The sequence below is a fragment of the Acanthaster planci genome, linkage group LG21 (assembly GCF_054643075.1).
Source record: "Acanthaster planci isolate LZ-2023a linkage group LG21, COTS_SCS, whole genome shotgun sequence".
Taxonomy (NCBI): domain Eukaryota; kingdom Metazoa; phylum Echinodermata; class Asteroidea; order Valvatida; family Acanthasteridae; genus Acanthaster; species Acanthaster planci.
In genome coordinates this window covers 3,165,568-3,181,948 of record NC_141797.1, presented here as the reverse complement: position 1 = coordinate 3,181,948, position 16,381 = coordinate 3,165,568, and the positions used below count along the sequence as shown (strand labels likewise).

At 40.8% G+C, this 16,381-nt stretch overlaps 1 protein-coding gene across 6 annotated transcripts; it reads right to left on the bottom strand.

Annotated features, from left to right (window-relative positions):
• Window positions 1-374: 374 nt before the first annotated feature.
• On the bottom strand, window positions 375-14,643 carry LOC110990324 (uncharacterized). Of its 6 annotated transcripts, XM_087131336.1 has the most exons (5): window positions 14,541-14,623; window positions 13,254-13,308; window positions 7,080-7,136; window positions 6,714-6,762; window positions 375-3,716 (listed from the first exon to the last, which is right to left on the bottom strand). In XM_087131336.1, exons 4-5 carry the CDS (start codon window positions 6,714-6,716, stop codon window positions 2,907-2,909), a joined length of 813 nt encoding a protein of 270 aa, XP_086987462.1. In that variant the 5' UTR covers window positions 6,717-6,762; window positions 7,080-7,136; window positions 13,254-13,308; window positions 14,541-14,623; the 3' UTR covers window positions 375-2,906. The 6 variants fall into 6 exon arrangements, with proteins under 6 accessions (XP_086987462.1, XP_086987464.1, XP_086987463.1 ...); XM_087131338.1 differs by lacking the exon at window positions 6,714-6,762; XM_087131337.1 differs by lacking the exon at window positions 13,254-13,308 and having other exon boundaries at window positions 14,541-14,621.
• Window positions 14,644-16,381: the final 1,738 nt, after the last annotated feature.

The following is a 16,381-nucleotide window of genomic DNA, read 5'->3' as shown; positions in this document are numbered from 1 at the left end:
CGGTATGCATTAAGAGCCTCCATTTACAAATCAAAATTACATTTAGGTGATGGTTATATTTTGCATTAATTAGTTGATTATATATTGGAAAAAATTTCTATAAAGTACCAGCACGCAGAAATTAATCCCGGATATGCTAAAAGCAAAAATCAACAGGAGAGGATTTTGCTCCCCCCAGCTCGAGAACAATTTAAATAATCTATTGAATTGGTGGTTAGGGGATTAAGCAGCTGTGGTTGGTGTTGTTGAAGGTATTACAGACGTACTGGATTGCTTTCACTTGTCGGTGTTACGTGCGACTAATTCAAAAGAACCAAAATGAAGTAGGGCACGACAGAGACGAACATGACAGCATAGAAAAGGAAACCAGCAACTATATTTACAGAAATTTATTCAGTTTACATACCAAAAATAATAAAGCAATTTAAATCTAGGTTTCTATTTGTTTATACAGTTAAATAATTAATTATAGGTTGTTGTCGAGGACTTGATTGGGTGCATGCTATCAAGTTGACTATTGATATTCTGTACCAGAGGGACGACTCAGGTACAGCTGGCTGAAGCACTGGCTGGTGCACCGCGTTGGTCTGATCCAGGTCATCTGGGGTGAGCCTCGGAACCGGTCTGGTCCCAGGCCATCTAGGTAGAGCCTCAGAACCAGTCTGGTCCTAGGCCATCTAGGAAGAGCCGCAAAACCGGTTGGTTTGGGTCATCAACTTGAAGGAGAAGAGTACAGCGGTGACTCGCTGTATCTGCAGGCGGTGTATAGCTGTAGAGCCAATTGGACATTGGCTGGAGTGATGAAGGTTGGCGACACCCATCAGTTGAAAAAAAAAACAGATGGCTGTGGTGTGATGAGTGCACCCAAGAATGGTACAACCCACTTCTTAAATACATGCACATCCAGCAAAAAAAAAAGAGCCATTACATAACCGGTCAGCCCACTGGGCAACATCTTAACAAAAGAATACTGGGTACAAAGCACAATACATGGGGTCTGCTGCAGAACAGGTTAGACTTAAAATACCACAAATGTCTAAAGAAAGAATTAAATCAAAAATAGCAGGCGAATTATAAAGGAAGAGATGTCCAATCTGTAACAGTTGGATATTGGTGTACACAAAAACACCATCCATGCTTGTTATTGGAAAATTTACTGGAATGGTTTGTTTGTCATCGCAGACATAGGTTCGTTGCTCAGTAACCATCAGGAGAAGGAAGTAGTCTTTCTATTTTGAGGACACTTTCTTTACTTTGGTTTATATATCTATTAAACATAAATTACATTTCAGTTGACGTGATATGGAGTCACAACACGGATAAAGATACACAGTTTAAGTAGAATTTCAGACATTTCATCTGCAGAAGACGAGTGTGTCATGGCACTAAGTCCGTGTTGCTCCTACAAAAGTACATACAAAGGTAACACAGTTGCCTCTGACGGGATGCAATGGGAGAGAGGTGGCATTTCGTCGATTTTTCCAAGTCTAAGCCGACTCACAATTTTTTTTAGTAAAGTCACAAGTCATTTAATCACAGGTCAAGTTAAGTCAGTGCATAAGCCAATTTTGTCCAAATTAGGGAAGTCACAAAACTTGTTTGTCCAAGTGCAAGTCAACTTGCGCAGTGGTTTATGTAATACTGCACTACTTAAATGGGTCCTGGCGTCCATTTATTAACTTTAGACAAATGACCTTAACTCGCTCGATGAGTTGCATGTGTACGTTTGTACTTAAATTAATAGTGCGATAACCCAAGACTTCCTGCTTACTAGTGCAAATGTCTTAAGCACGTGACACAAACGTGAATGTTAAAAGTCTGTATCTGAAAGGATACAACGTTTCCAACCAGTCGGGACAGTACTTCAGAAGATAAAGGGCCTTTGAAAACCACGCATTACTATCGACTCCCCCCCTCCTTCGTCTTGACCCCTTCATGGACCACTCATTCATGGACATATATGAACCGAAAATGCCATCCACAGTCGTGCAGAATCTAAACATTATTGAAACGAGGTATCAATCCACGAAAAATAGTCTGACAGCGTAAAGTGATCTAGGAACTGAACATTACTTTTGTATGTATATGAACAATGGTCATAAATATTATTTTCAATTTTATAAGATTGACACACATAGAATCGTATTTCTAATTCATTATGGCGATAATATCCATATTGGTTACGTCAATTTTAATTTTTCCCATGCCTGATGTGAATGTCGAACACTGTATACTCAGTGTTTTCCCCGAAAGCTTGTAAAAAAATAAACACGAGCGTACTCTGGTGGGAGTCGAGCCTGCAACTTCCTGTTTAATAGGTGCAGACGTTTTAACCACTCCCCCAACTAGCTTACCGGTGTTGGCTGGCTGGTTCGAGTAAATGATGTTAGCAGGATGTTAGCAGTGGGTATCGCGAACAACTATTTCTAAAGATAAACATGCTTAAAGGCGTCATATTGGTTACAATCTCAATTTAGGCCGATTCTATGTCTCTCAAATCTCCTAATTTAGACACTTACAACATGCCTTTATAATTGAACAAAAAATCGCAGTTTAGACTCTCTTCCGAGAACATCGGTTTCGTGTTTTGCTTCAGATTCATTCTGTTTCTATATCAACTCAATTATTGTGTGGTTAGGTGATATGTTACTAAAAGGCCAGAAATCCGCTTGTGAAACATTTTTAAGGTAATTTTTGAATGTACAAAAAGCGAAGATGTGAGGAAAAGTTAGCCTATACTTCAACAATAAATGTGAGCAGTGTCCTATGCACAATGCCCCTTGAGTTCTCATTCACGGCGCAACTGGAATAGGACAATACAGTGGCAACAAAAAGTTAAAAGATTGATTTTTGTATTAAAAACATACACGAACCCGAACACGAAAAAAAAAATGTCTGCCTGCTGTTTATTCGGGGTAAAGGAGAAAGCCGCTAAATGAGGTGTAACGATGGCTTGGCTCACCCCGTACCCTGCCGTACACAGTCAAATATACAGAGTCTTGTTGCTGCAAAACCAACACCGCGCTACCAGATACCTGCTCATAGGGACTGTGATCAGTGCTAGCGCCAGAGACAACCTTGGCGTCGTTTTTCCAAAAATGAACATACAGACTGGTAGAGGGATATTTGCCAACGGAGAACGTGAACATATAGGTGCCCGGCACATTACATGTGAATGTACCCCTTGCAAGATCGAAGTTGGTACCCTGCAGCAGTGTCTCGGCCTGCTGGAAGGGCAAACGGGTGTTGTGGCTCGAAGAGGTATCTGAGTGGCTTGTCCGTATCACAGTAAATGCTACCCGGTGGGCAGAATTATCTCGAGTCTCTCCTGATTCGCCCTTTTGACCTTTGACCCCCGCTTCCCCAATGCTTCCAACTGAACCAGGTGGACCTCTTGGACCTACCTTACCGGGTAGGCCTATTCCGTCGTCCCCTTTTGGGCCTGGGTTCCCAACAGCGCCAATTGGACCAATCTCACCCTTCTGACCCTTGACCCCAGCATCGCCCTTTGCCCCTGCAGGTCCAAACTGACCCTGATTTCCTGGTAGGCCCGGAATGCCAGGGGCCCCAGCAGGTCCCTGGTAGCACATTTGGCACACCTGAGACCCAGGACCACCACCGCTTGAAGGAGCCGGCCCAGTAATAGTAGCTTGAAGTTTGATAAAGTTACCCAGAAGGATAACAAACGATAAGGTGATGGCAAAACAGAGATGCATCTGTTAAAAAGAAGGGGAAATAAAAACCCCACATAAGTTTTAAAAGAAGGAACCACAAAGGAGAAACAAAGAGACATAATTATTTGAGACTTCATCAAATATCTGTCAGCATATACATAATACGTTAAAACAAAATTTTAAATAGAAATACAGAACACAGATTGGCCTGGGAAATGGGTATCCAGAGAGACCTGGGAATATTTATCATCCTTTTTCGTCAGGACGCAGCAGGTCAGAGAAGTCTCCACTAAATTAGAACCAACAAGCAAAAAGTAAAAAAAGCAACCCCAACGTCCTGCAGTTGTATTCAAAATGTTGGTAGATATCTACAAATTATTGGTAAAAGAATGCTGCACCGATATGACACATAGTTCTAGAAGGTGCTTTCCAGGTTTTGATTTTATACTTTCCTGACTTGTTTCTAATGTTTTAAAGTTTAACAACTTTTATCAAGTGAAGAAATGTTGACTGGAGAATCCAATGGAAATCAAACAGCATCCATAACAAGGGTCATCATTAACATCAAGTATGCCGATTACTCCCTCCAACCAGGCTTATTTTTAATAGCCAAGCTGGTGGGTTCCACATTTTGCTGCCCCATCAGAGATTTAACACCTTAGTAAGGTAAAAACACGAAGTCCGACTTCCATTGGATGTATAATTTTAGTTGTTATAGTTATTTCAAGTTGGTGGCAACAACCGTGCCAACCAGCTTGGACTAAACCAGGCTTTAGAAAGTGTACAGTCCTGGCTGACCTATCTTTGAATTAAGGGCGTCTTGCCAGAATTGTATTATCGATTTTCACGAAAACAGATGCAAAATAGCGACGGGATTACTGAAAACTGCTAAATCCCTCTCTTATGAAGGAAAATAACTGACAATGTCGCTGGAATTGTGAAGGAAACATCTGCCCAATGCTTTGTTAGTCGACCTCAGCTGTGTCATATGTCATTTTGATTAAACAAACAACGCATGAACAAACACTCCTGATACCTTAAAATATGACTTTTAAACTCGATCAAACATATGGTTTTGTTGTTACTATCATTTGTAGTTTATTTTAAAAATGCAATTAGTGCTACTAATCCTTTAGAATAATATTGCAGCGCCGGCGGCTCCGGCCGGTGGGGGCGCCAGCTCGGACCCGCATGGAGTTGGCTGGCTGCCCGTGCTGGTATGCGAATGGCCCACGGTTTTCCCACCTCGCACCTGCGCAGTCCCTGCCGCCGGGCGCCATGTTTAGAGCTTGTCGGAAGAGCACATTGTGGTGTACGCAACAGCAATAAAACAGAGATTTCGTGACCAAAACGGCGAGTTGCGCCTGAGTGTCATTCTTTACCAGCGTCGAACCCTGTTCAGCGGGACACGCTACAATATCCTTTGTCTGCTAACTGTAGACTGTTCCAAAAGCTTTAAGACATAAACACAACTTAACTAAGTCGAAATATTGAAACTAAGACTTTTAACGGACACATGGTGCCAGTTGAAATGCTTTAATCTTTCATAATGGAACAATTTCATGTTTTTGCGAATGGATATTATCTCATTATGGAAATATGTCTTTCATATCGTTCCGAGTTAAAAAAAAACAAATTGGAAAGTCAGAGCCCTGGCTGTTTGGGTACATTTAAGGGACGTTTGTTTTGGTTTTCTTTTATTGTTAATGCAATTTTTAACCTGAAGTGAGTAGAGTAAATTGTAAAGTATCTTGAAGGTTTGACTGAAGGCGCTGCAGTGGAGCACGATGTCACATTCAGTTGACCTGTAAACTAACGCAAGTTTTTGGTCATGAAGCATATTTGCGCACGCACATGCATAGGATGTGGAGAAACTGAACTCAATATGTTACGTCACGGACAAGAGTCAACTGGAGGAACGTTATTTCTCGATGAAGTTTCTATCCATGAATACACAATTTGAACATCGAAAAGGAATATGATATCGATCATTGGTTGTCTGAAATGTTCTTTTCAAAGGGAAAGATCACTGTGACGAAACAGGGGTAGGCATGAATGCCAGTCTAAGTCATGAATTATTAAGCATTGCGTTGACCAATCAGCGTCGCGTAGAACACTAGGTCTGGGCGCTTGCGGCGTGCTTAGAGCGCGCACAATCAGTTGGTGAGTTCGCTGCTGGGTCGCAGAGTGGCAGGATCGTGGAGGACGCTGTCTACCGTTCTGTGCTGTGACTGTGCGAGGTATAGCGTGAACGTTGCACCAGGGGCGCTGCATGTAGTGACTATAACTGGTAGGTGAAGTAACGAACCGTATTGGGTCTAGATTACTTTAGTGATGGAGCTGAGTGTCGTGAACCTAGGCTGGAAGCTAGTGGTCTTTGCTGTTGGATTGCTTGTCGTCTGTAAGCACTGATAGTGGGGTGACGGCTGGAAAGCAATCTTGTCATTGTGCTAGCTAGCCTTCAGGTTTACTTGATGTACTCAGATCACTGTGAGGGTAATTTCCCTTTCGTTAGATCGACCCTGTTTTGCATGACACTCTGTGTTATTTGTGTGAGGGCTATCACTATTTAGTGAGGTAACCCTTGGGTTGTAGACTAGCTGTGTTTAAGTTAGTCGGGTGGTTAGTTAACCACGTGAGGCATATTGTATTGCCTTGTGAGGTGTATTGTGTACATAAACCTGGCGTGATTTATGTACCTTATTGATTTTTATTGCAATAAATCAAATACTTGATTGTTGTCCTTGGAAATCCTGTGTCACTGTGAGGTTTATTTAGGTTTCCCTGTGTTTCATTACTGTATTGCCAGATAAATCCAGTCTTTCCTAATTGGTGGTAAACTTCCACCCAACGAACTGCCCCTAGGCTTAGTCTGCCGTTCGTTAGCTGATATCCCCCCTTGTGTCAGGGTAGCCGCTCATCCTTGCTCAAGGTTAATAAATATATTTGTGGGGTTGGGCCAGGTCAATTCCATCTCTGATCCGGCCGGTTACAGGGTCCACCACAAGAGGTGTCAGTTGCATTCGCCACATCACATACCATGCATGGTCACGCCCTACGAGACCAATGTTCACTCAGTTGGAACGCCCTGTGGTCCAAAGATTTGGGCAAAACGAATAACATTTTTTTTACTTTGGCCATTGAAATGACAGCTCTGTATTTGTTAACTTTCCTCAAAGCATTTCAATTGAAACATGAGGCAAGTCAGTGAAATGGAAATTGTAGAATTGTAGTCCATGTCATATCCCTGCATTAGTCAAGCTTGTAAAACCTGGACAATAATTTCCCTATAAAAGATTAATTTGTTACTAGGTTCTTGATGTATTCTTCATTTAAGAAAAAAATTATTTTGCTCAACAATAGTATGGGGTATTTCTGAACAGCAAAAAGGAAAGGAAAGCTCACCCCGATATCTCTGTTAATCTCTTGAAGTAAAAACGAAGAGGAAGACTTCTATATGAGCTGAAATTAATTAAAAGTCAAACATGAAGAGAGTTTTCTTCATTAATAAAGGTTGTTATTTTTGCTGAGTAATTATGAAATACAGTGTAAAAGAATGCGGAGTAAAGATGAAGATTTCTCCAAGTTTATCTGTTTTTTTATTTCAAAATGAAAGAAGAAACTGGATCCAAAGTCCTTATTACACCAAGACTGATTAAGACTAATAAAATTATGTCCAATTAAGTATAGGGAAAAGTACTAATAGGTCACAGTCTTTTTGTTTGAAACATAAAAAGAGGGACTTTTTGGAGTTTAGTGTCCCCGCAGCACACCACGGTGTGATCTTTTTTATTCATTTAGCTCTTCTAATATCCGTATTGCCTTTAATGAATCAAAATAAATTGTAAATAGACTAGTATGGTATCAGTTTGGGAAAGGTCACATTACTTCCTGTCAGTTGACAAGGGACATTTTGAATTTCAGATTTCAAGTTGGACCAGTTTGTCCAAGTTTTTTTCAAAGAATTTTAGCAAAAAGGTTGACAGAGGGAAAAAAGAAAGAGAAACACTACCCAGCAATGAACCAGTAAATTTACCGGAACCTTTCCTTTGCTCAGTGTTTCCAATGATCGCCATTAGCAGATTGCTATAACACCGCTCACAAAAATTGACTGTGAAAATGAAACTGAATTGCACAGATACGCGTGTGGTGGAGGCAACCCAACGGGGGGGATGTGATCCGTTTCATACGTCAGCAGAAAGAAAATCACATTTCACGCCACGAAACATTTCCAGTGAAATAAGCGCTTACTGGATGCAAACTAGCAGTGCAAATATTTGAATTTACGTCAGAATTCTGCGTTCTTGTGCCCATGGCCCAAGGATGAAGAAAAGTCCTTGGTTGCGTTTGTATCAGGTAAAGGAAAAAAAGGAAAATTCGAGAAAGACGAATACATAAAAACAAAACATTGTTTTGTCATTAATAATCACGCTTCAACTATTGTACACTGGTGTAAGAGACATCATTCTGGCATACGTTTTACGACACATTTCTGTTTCGCTCTAGCTTCTTCCAAGGTGGCACAACTACACGACGTAACGGCTCCCTTGTGTGGTGTAGTTGTGTCGCCTTGAAAGAGGCTAGAAAGAGGCAGAAATGTGTCGTAAATAGTGCACCATACATCATATTGCCTTACTGGAAATACATATATTTCTGGACTGATCGAAAAAAGACAATCAATCATATCGTACGAATGTGCTGCCCTCCAATCCAGCGGGATTGAACATACCTATCTGCTAAAATGGATAAGGGTCATAAAAAAAAAATCTCTCGCCACATCCACTTGCTATCTCGTTGCGGCGCGTTACTTTTTTGCCGTAGCGAGCATAATCGTTGAATGTGTATCTCTGCAATTATAAGATCTTTCTTCGGCGTCAAATGATATCCTGCCGCAGCGAATATTTCAATAGTTTCATAAGTCCTATTCAGTGTACCGTTTTCTTTAGGATGAAATGAATTTTAGATTGCTAATTGAAACAACAATAGATGATTTTTTTTCTTTTTTATTTTTATCATTGTTATTATTTTTTGGCGTTGTGAATTTCCACATTCAGGTGAGGGGTAAACTGTTTCTATTTTCATCGCTGCAAGCGAGAGGTCGCAAGAAGCCACCAGTTTAAAATCTGGTTGCTGCACGGTCGCGCGCGTTTCGTGTTCGCTCTGGCTGTGCTCATCCGTTTCCATGATCCTGCCAAATTGGTCAGCTTGCCGCGAGTTTTAAATGGAAACGTTTAGGAAAGGTTTCGTGGATGAGACTACTGTTTCATTCTCTCACTGTGGTGGAGGTTGAGTTGGTGCAAGAGGGCAGGTTTGTTTAAATCCAGAAAGAACAGGTAAGAGATACGCAAACCCCATTTTGGTCTTTGCATTCAAACGCCCAGGGAGCAAGGCATTTAGACAATGGTTAGATCTCCTTCTATCTCCTTGGTCTATTTCAGTATTAACAAGACAATTTTCTTCAGGTTTCATTCATGTAGCTCGCTATTTGCCGTCTAAGAGAGGAGCAGCTGTTAAGATCGGTAGGCGCAGCGCTGTCAGTGTTCCGACAAATGCAACCTTATATTTTGGTGAATATTGACTCTGTGTATGCCCATGTTCATATATGTTCTTTTATCACATACCAGGCTGGGGAATGGCTAATTATAAAACCCCCAGCGTACAGGAACCCACCACCCAAGCTCGAGATTATATTCGTCGTGGAAGCTTCCTTGTGGGAGATGTCTTAAATAAACAAGGAGTAGTATCAAAATCGACTGTGGCAGTCCCGTGTTTGTAGGCCTTTGGTGGCCCAAAAAAGGTTTCGCAAGTTGTGCCGGGCAGTACAGCTGCACACCTATCAAAGACCACGTAAACACATTTTCCATATTTCACTTTTTTTGTGAGATGACCCTGTTTACGGATTAGTTACGGAAAGATTATTCAGACTATGTGAAAATAATTCATAAAACATCACACAAAGTGAAGGACCCGGTCGGGATTACCCCGACTGCGCTTCTCTAATCCAAGACGGGTGGATTTAGGGAAAATGGCAGGAAAAGTTCAGGGCAAATAAGGTCTCTGGCAGAGCGCTTTACTTTGAAGGGCATATTTGGTTTTTGCCTCTGACGCAATAGCAAACACGGAGTAGAGAGCTAAAGGGCCTAGCGTTTGCAGCCTTTACAGGCTCAGTGAGGGAACATTTCAACCATTTTGCTTGCATTAGAATAGTACATTTGAGTAGGTGTAGAGTAGCTGGGTCAGCCAGCGTCACAGTGTGCATTCCGCAGGTATTATTTTGCATTGAAATCGTTGTTTGGTCTATGACAAGTGCTTTTCTGAGTCACAATGGCTATAGGAGGTTGCATAATCCTTTGGTTTGTCCCGTGGGGAACGTATAGGACAAAATCGTTCTGTTGTTTGATTGACTTGTGCCACGCACATGTGCTTGCGGCCTTACCTAGGCTTCCTTAACAACTATACAGGGTGTCTCAAAAAAGGTAATCTAACTTTAAGATGTTAATATGACCATACTTTATACCTTTTAGCAAGGATCATGGTATCAAATTAAAGTAAAGATTATGATCGTTTAAATGACACAAAGGTTTCTTGTCCCAGGGCATGAATGATTGAGCACCATCACCCGGACTTCAGGGTGCAAAAATATGGTTGGTTCACTGTCATGATGCCAAACCTGTTTGATGGCCAGAATGAAGATTCCTGGCCTTTTGAATTAAACCCATTGCATAACCAGGCAAGACATTATTCACAATCAAGTTGTGGTAGTTTGGTCGAGTGAAATGCGACGAGGCTCAATAAGTGAGCAGTTTTGTTGTCATGATTTCAACCCCTTGGTATTCACCAATGCAATAACAAAATTAGGCAGGAAAGGTGTCATTTGAAAGCTCCTGTCTTCAATTTTATTGCTGTGGCCCTAAAAATGTTGTGTGAGATGCGATATAGCTATATTAACCTTTTAAAGTTGGATTACCTTTTTGAGACACCCTGTATAGCTTGTGCTTAAACCCAATGCTCATGCATTATCAATCAAATTCCTCAGTTTGCTAGGACCATTCAGACTTCAGTGACATTGTTGCAAACAGGGTTTAATTGCTGTACACGCCATTTTATTATAATCCGTTTTGGGCCCACTGGAATGGAAAGACATGTAGGAAAGCCTCAGTGCAATACTTTCATGGAGATGGTTACCGGTTTGTGATAGACAGGCCCCTAGGTTAAATACCCAACAGTAAACAAATGCAAGGGCATTTTCCAGAGATAACTGACCGTGCGTGGGTAGTAGACAGCCTTCAAGCGCTTAATGGTGTTATGCACAATGGTTCTTAGCGTGAGCCGCCACTGAGAAATACAAACGATTGCATTATTTTGGTTGCAAATGCTACGATAAGGGGGTATAATAAGATACCACACAGTCAGCAGTTAGTGGAGACTAAATGAGGTCTGGAGAAATTTTTAAGACAGTCAGCGAGTCTGCATTGTACAACTGATAGCAAAGCGTGGGCAATAGGCCTATATGACCAGACTGGCGCCTCGAAATTCAAAGAAGTATGACTCCAGGTAGGTTGTGCAATTTCCGGTGCGGACCCAATTTACAAAGTTAGTTCGACCCGGCTGCTACAAAGAGCTTTGCAAGCGATAACGTCAAGAAACCCTTTTTTTGCAACATCACAGCTGTAGATATTTTCGTACTATACATGGTAAAGCGATGACAGACCACAAAACGCACATATTCAGAAATAAAATATGATTATAAAAATAATGGATAATGTTGAAAATAAGATTAGGAAAGACGTGGAGGAAGAAGACACGTTATTGCAGTACTTTTCATTTCAAGAACAATCGTTGGAGGAGAAAGGGGGATTGAAGCAATTGGATTTTTTTAACAGCGTGGAAGAACGTATTTGTTCTTTTGGCTGCCTATAAACAACGAGTGGCTAAGATTATAAATAAAGTGAAGGTCTGTTTGGGCATACAGAGCAACGAATACGTAAGTTGCGATATAAATCAAGATTCTTTTCAACAAGATTCAAGGGATAAGCCCGAAAAGAAGACGTTTTTCACATTTCACGCCGCGGCAAGATCGCATAAATGCCGCGCCGAGATACGCATTCAATGATTTAACCTGCCACGGCGAGTTAGCAAGTGACCGTTATACGCGACACCAGACACCAGATCTAATCTGTATAAAAAAAACAAGTTCAATCAAAACCAATAAATAATAAAGTTTAAAAAGTAAGTGGTTAGCCCCCTCCCAAACGGTCTCTGGTGGGACCAAAGTTCCAGAATTGATGCGTTATTTTTGGGGGGGGGTGGGATTGATTTACATTTAATATTGGCAATTGACACGGAAATGAGTGACATATTTAATCAAAGAGCAAAGGCTAGCAGTAGCACATCGTACGTCATGCGTCAATTGTTGATCTGCTGGTAGGAAGTTTGTAACCGACCCATAGTGTGCTGTGTGTGTTCGACGTCAACATTACGCAGTCGTAATTAAACGGATCTCTCATCAGGTACGAATTACCTACGAATTCGCCTGGTTCCTTGAACAAATTGCCCTTCTGACTTGTGGCCAGGAATCAGTCTACTCGCAGACATTCAGAGGGCGCTGTTTTGAAAAGTTAGAGGGAAAAAATGACGCGCACGTTCAAAATCGAGGTGCGCGCTGATCAGAGAGCGATTATATTTTAATGGGACCAGTGAATTAATTTCAGAAATCATAGGGAGGGACATCAACTCGTTAATCTTAAAACAGCTTTCGACCAATCACATGAAATTAGTAATCTAGCATTCAATTGTTAATCCAAGTTGTCACTCGCATTTTAATTTGCCTTTTGAACAAAAATTATTAGTCTCAAAGCAACATTTGTCTAAATTAAATCTGTGCATTAGTCTTTAAAATAAGATTAGTATTTCAAAAACATGATAAGAACTCGGATTTCCAGTCATTAAACATCCCATGTTTTCCAGAAATCATTTCATCTGAGAATAGATTTAGACCTCCATCGACGCCCAAACTGACGCTAAAATGATCTCATGAGGCCTTATTACGCGCACATAATTTAGGATATATGATACTGTACTCCGAATCTTACGTCGTGGACACAAGTCATCTGCAGCAACTTTGCTGCTCAGTGACGTTTCTTTCGAAGGATCTACAGTTTTAAATTGTCAAAAAAGGCATATTCAATTTAAATTCACTGATTACTTTTGGCCGTTGAAAATGCTCTGCAAAGGAGAGAGAGCACCCCCATCCCTGTTCATACACCAAGAGAACGCGAGTTGCTCATTTGAAACGCCCTGTTGTTAAGGTATTTTCTGAAAGATGAATTAGGTCTTTAGATTGACTGTTCAAAAGGTCATTAATTTTTTTCTCGATTTTGCTCAAAGTACTCAGTCCCAACACGAAACAAGCTAGTTGAATGAAAACGGCAGTTATTTTTTCTCTGAATTAGTCAAACTCGTGAAATCACGCCATAAAATGACGCATTTTTCTTTTTATGTAGGTACCTCCACTACCAAATTCATCACCATTCAAACAAATTACGTTTAGCGCAATAGGGAGATCACAAAGAACCTTACCCTGACTTTGCAGTAAATCTCTTGAATTCAAAAATTAAGAGGACGACTGTATGCGCTGAAATTAACACAAAGACAAACAAGTGGAGAGATAGTCTTTTACTGATGATTCTAGCTGAGCAATTGAGTGTAAAGGAATGAAGTGTCGAGATTCAAATTTGCCCACTTTTGTCCATGTCACGGAGGTAGACCCCGGGGTAGGATAGGTTAGTGAATCACCCCCAACCCTTGTGGTGAGTAAAAACACAGTTGGTCGATTAAAATGTTTCCATTTTGTATGTAATCCTAAAAGAGAAATTCGTACCCAGGCAATTTATTATCTAAAATGAAATTAACCCTAAGGTGTATATACTGTAATATTGAAATTAGAAGATTTGGGACTGTTAGCGTCCTTGAAATTTTAGTTTAATGGTTTTCAGAGCAATATATATCACGCAAAGGTATCATATAATTTGAGTGGCCCATTTTAATTTTAATAATTTTGCCCTTGTAACGGAATCTTAATAAATGAGGACTAAGGAGATGTCACGTGTTGACTGGGCAAAACTTTGTAGTCTTTAGGGTGCCAAAGACTACATGTACGGTATTCGCTACACTACTGTACTTGCCCTTGCATCGTGTATGGCCTCAATTGAGTACATGTAAGACAATATTTTTGAGATTTAAACACACGCGGCGTGATTTTCTTATTCAGGTTATTGTCCCAAAATAAAAATAAATTGGAAACAGACAGCCCAGCAAGCGAAAAGAATGACTGACGACAGCAAATCAAAGTACTAAGGGAAATATTTTATAATGTACGCAACGCAATCCTGACGGATTAATATCTGCATGACGTTTTTCGATTGCTTATTGCATATGCAATGAATAATACTAATATATTCCGTGAGCAGATTAGCATTATCCTCCTCTCGAAGAAATTTGGGACGGCAATAGGGCGGTTTTCGTTTCAGAGACCTTCCGTATTTAAAGAACACGACAACAACGACACATTCAAGTTCTATGGGTTTTTAATCTACGAAGCGTGACATATCCAGTTGAGAAAGAGACCAACCAAACCAAATGCACTCGCAGTTTTCACTTGGTTTCAGCGTTGTGTTTGAGAGAATTACAATCATGCAGTGATTCCGCATCTTGACCAATGTCATAAGGGAGATAAGCTTCAATCTGTAGTAAGGGGAATAGTAAGCGAATCGGATGATTTGAAAGTATTATTACTAGATCGTGTATATTCAAAGCACTGCATCTTGCATTGTTCTGAGCGCACTTGTAGTATGATTAAACACTCACCTTGCTATGGTGAGAGCACACACTCTCTCTCTCAGGCCACCACTGAGAAGTGGAGATAGTCAGCTGTCGTTCTTAGGACCGACGCGGCCGCTCATGCTTTTAAGATGGCCAGCCATTTCCTGAGCAGTGACTGGCGAGCTTCACCTGCTTTGTGATTGGCCCCTGCCCGTTGTCACTCACACATCATGCGTTCATATCCTACTACTGAGATATTCTACTGGGTATTGGCACACGCATTGGGCCTAGGGACACAATTGAAACTTTGATCACCGACACAGTGAAATGACCAGTGATTTGGCCCGGTTTTTGAGTGGCCTCTGCTTGTTGTCACTCAAAAACATCACCAATTCACCCTCACTGATGAGTGATGTTCATGCGATGTTGCAGAGCAGAGGCACAATTGAAACTTTGATCACCGACATTATTAATGACCAGGTCTCATTGGTGAAAATTAGGCAGATGTCAATGATGCAATAATAAAAAAGAGTTCTTTTGGGAGGATACGAGCGATCCTATCAACCACGAGCCACTCTCTTGAATCACCACCTTGTTTTGTGATTACTTCTGATTGGTGGATAAGCTTAACGTAAAACATCCGTGCGTGCATCGTTGAGCGCCGCTGTGCCAAAAAAGCCAAACTACGTTTCCTCGTTAATTTTAACAAAATTTTTTTGGTATTCCAGATTTCTAACAACCCCATAAGAGAAGTGTTTTATTTAATTGGCTACAACTGTACATAACACATGTATCAATTTAAAATGAAAGAATGCAATGGCTACCTGCTTCCACAAACGCCGGAGATATTTTTATTTGTAGCCAAGTAACGCCATCACTTCTGCGACATAGTGAAAGACAAATAGTCGAACAGTATGACGGTTCGACGTATTAATGTTGTGCCTGTTTAACGAACATGTCACAAACACTTTGTGTCTTATGAGCGGTACCCCTAACTTTAAAATATTATTTCATCAGTGGTATTTTGTAATTAAAGGAAACAATTGAAATAAACGTTTCAAATTTTATCATAGAACTTTCAAGTCATTCTACCAGAAATAACACACGTAAAAAACGGTATTCGAGATACCATGCATCTCCTTTGGCAAAAGAAGCTTTCAGAATTAAATAAATGCAACAACGGGAGGTTGTTGCTAGCTACTTCAATTGGTTTGAATGCTATTTTCAGTCGAAGTGAATTAATGCCACCAGGACCACACTACACAACAGAGATTCGACAGATTATTGTGCCTCCCGCAACTCCATGGGGGCACTGCATATTTGTTTTATTATACGAAGAAAATAATGGATCCTGGTGTTTTAATTTGATTTCTAAAAACATTGAATTGTCTATTCCCATTGAAAATCAAAGTATGACATTAATCCTACCTCCACTACAATGTGTGACATTCCATACCACACCTTGCAATGAACTGACCTGCTGAACTCTCCAGGGAGTTATTAAGGAAGTTGACGAACGTCTGATATGGCTGGTATTTCCTCCCTCCATGGTAACAACACGATTGATACCAGTAGTGCACACACACATTGCAATCAATTACACTGATGTCGAGGGCGTTATGTACAGTACAATAAATATTGTTCCGATATTACCAGTTCGCTTGCCTTTCCTTTTGCAATCTATCCCTTTGCAATGCTCTTACTTGTTTTGTTTAGGAGTGGAGCAGCGTGGTGGAAGCCACTAAGGGGCCCGTGACGTCCATGCTGGACAAGATAAGCACACTAATCCTACCTGGCAATTGTCATTCTAATTAGTTTCTGGGGTAGGAACCATTCGGTCAATCTAGCCTTTCTGCTGTTCACTCATGAGGGCGTACAACTGAACA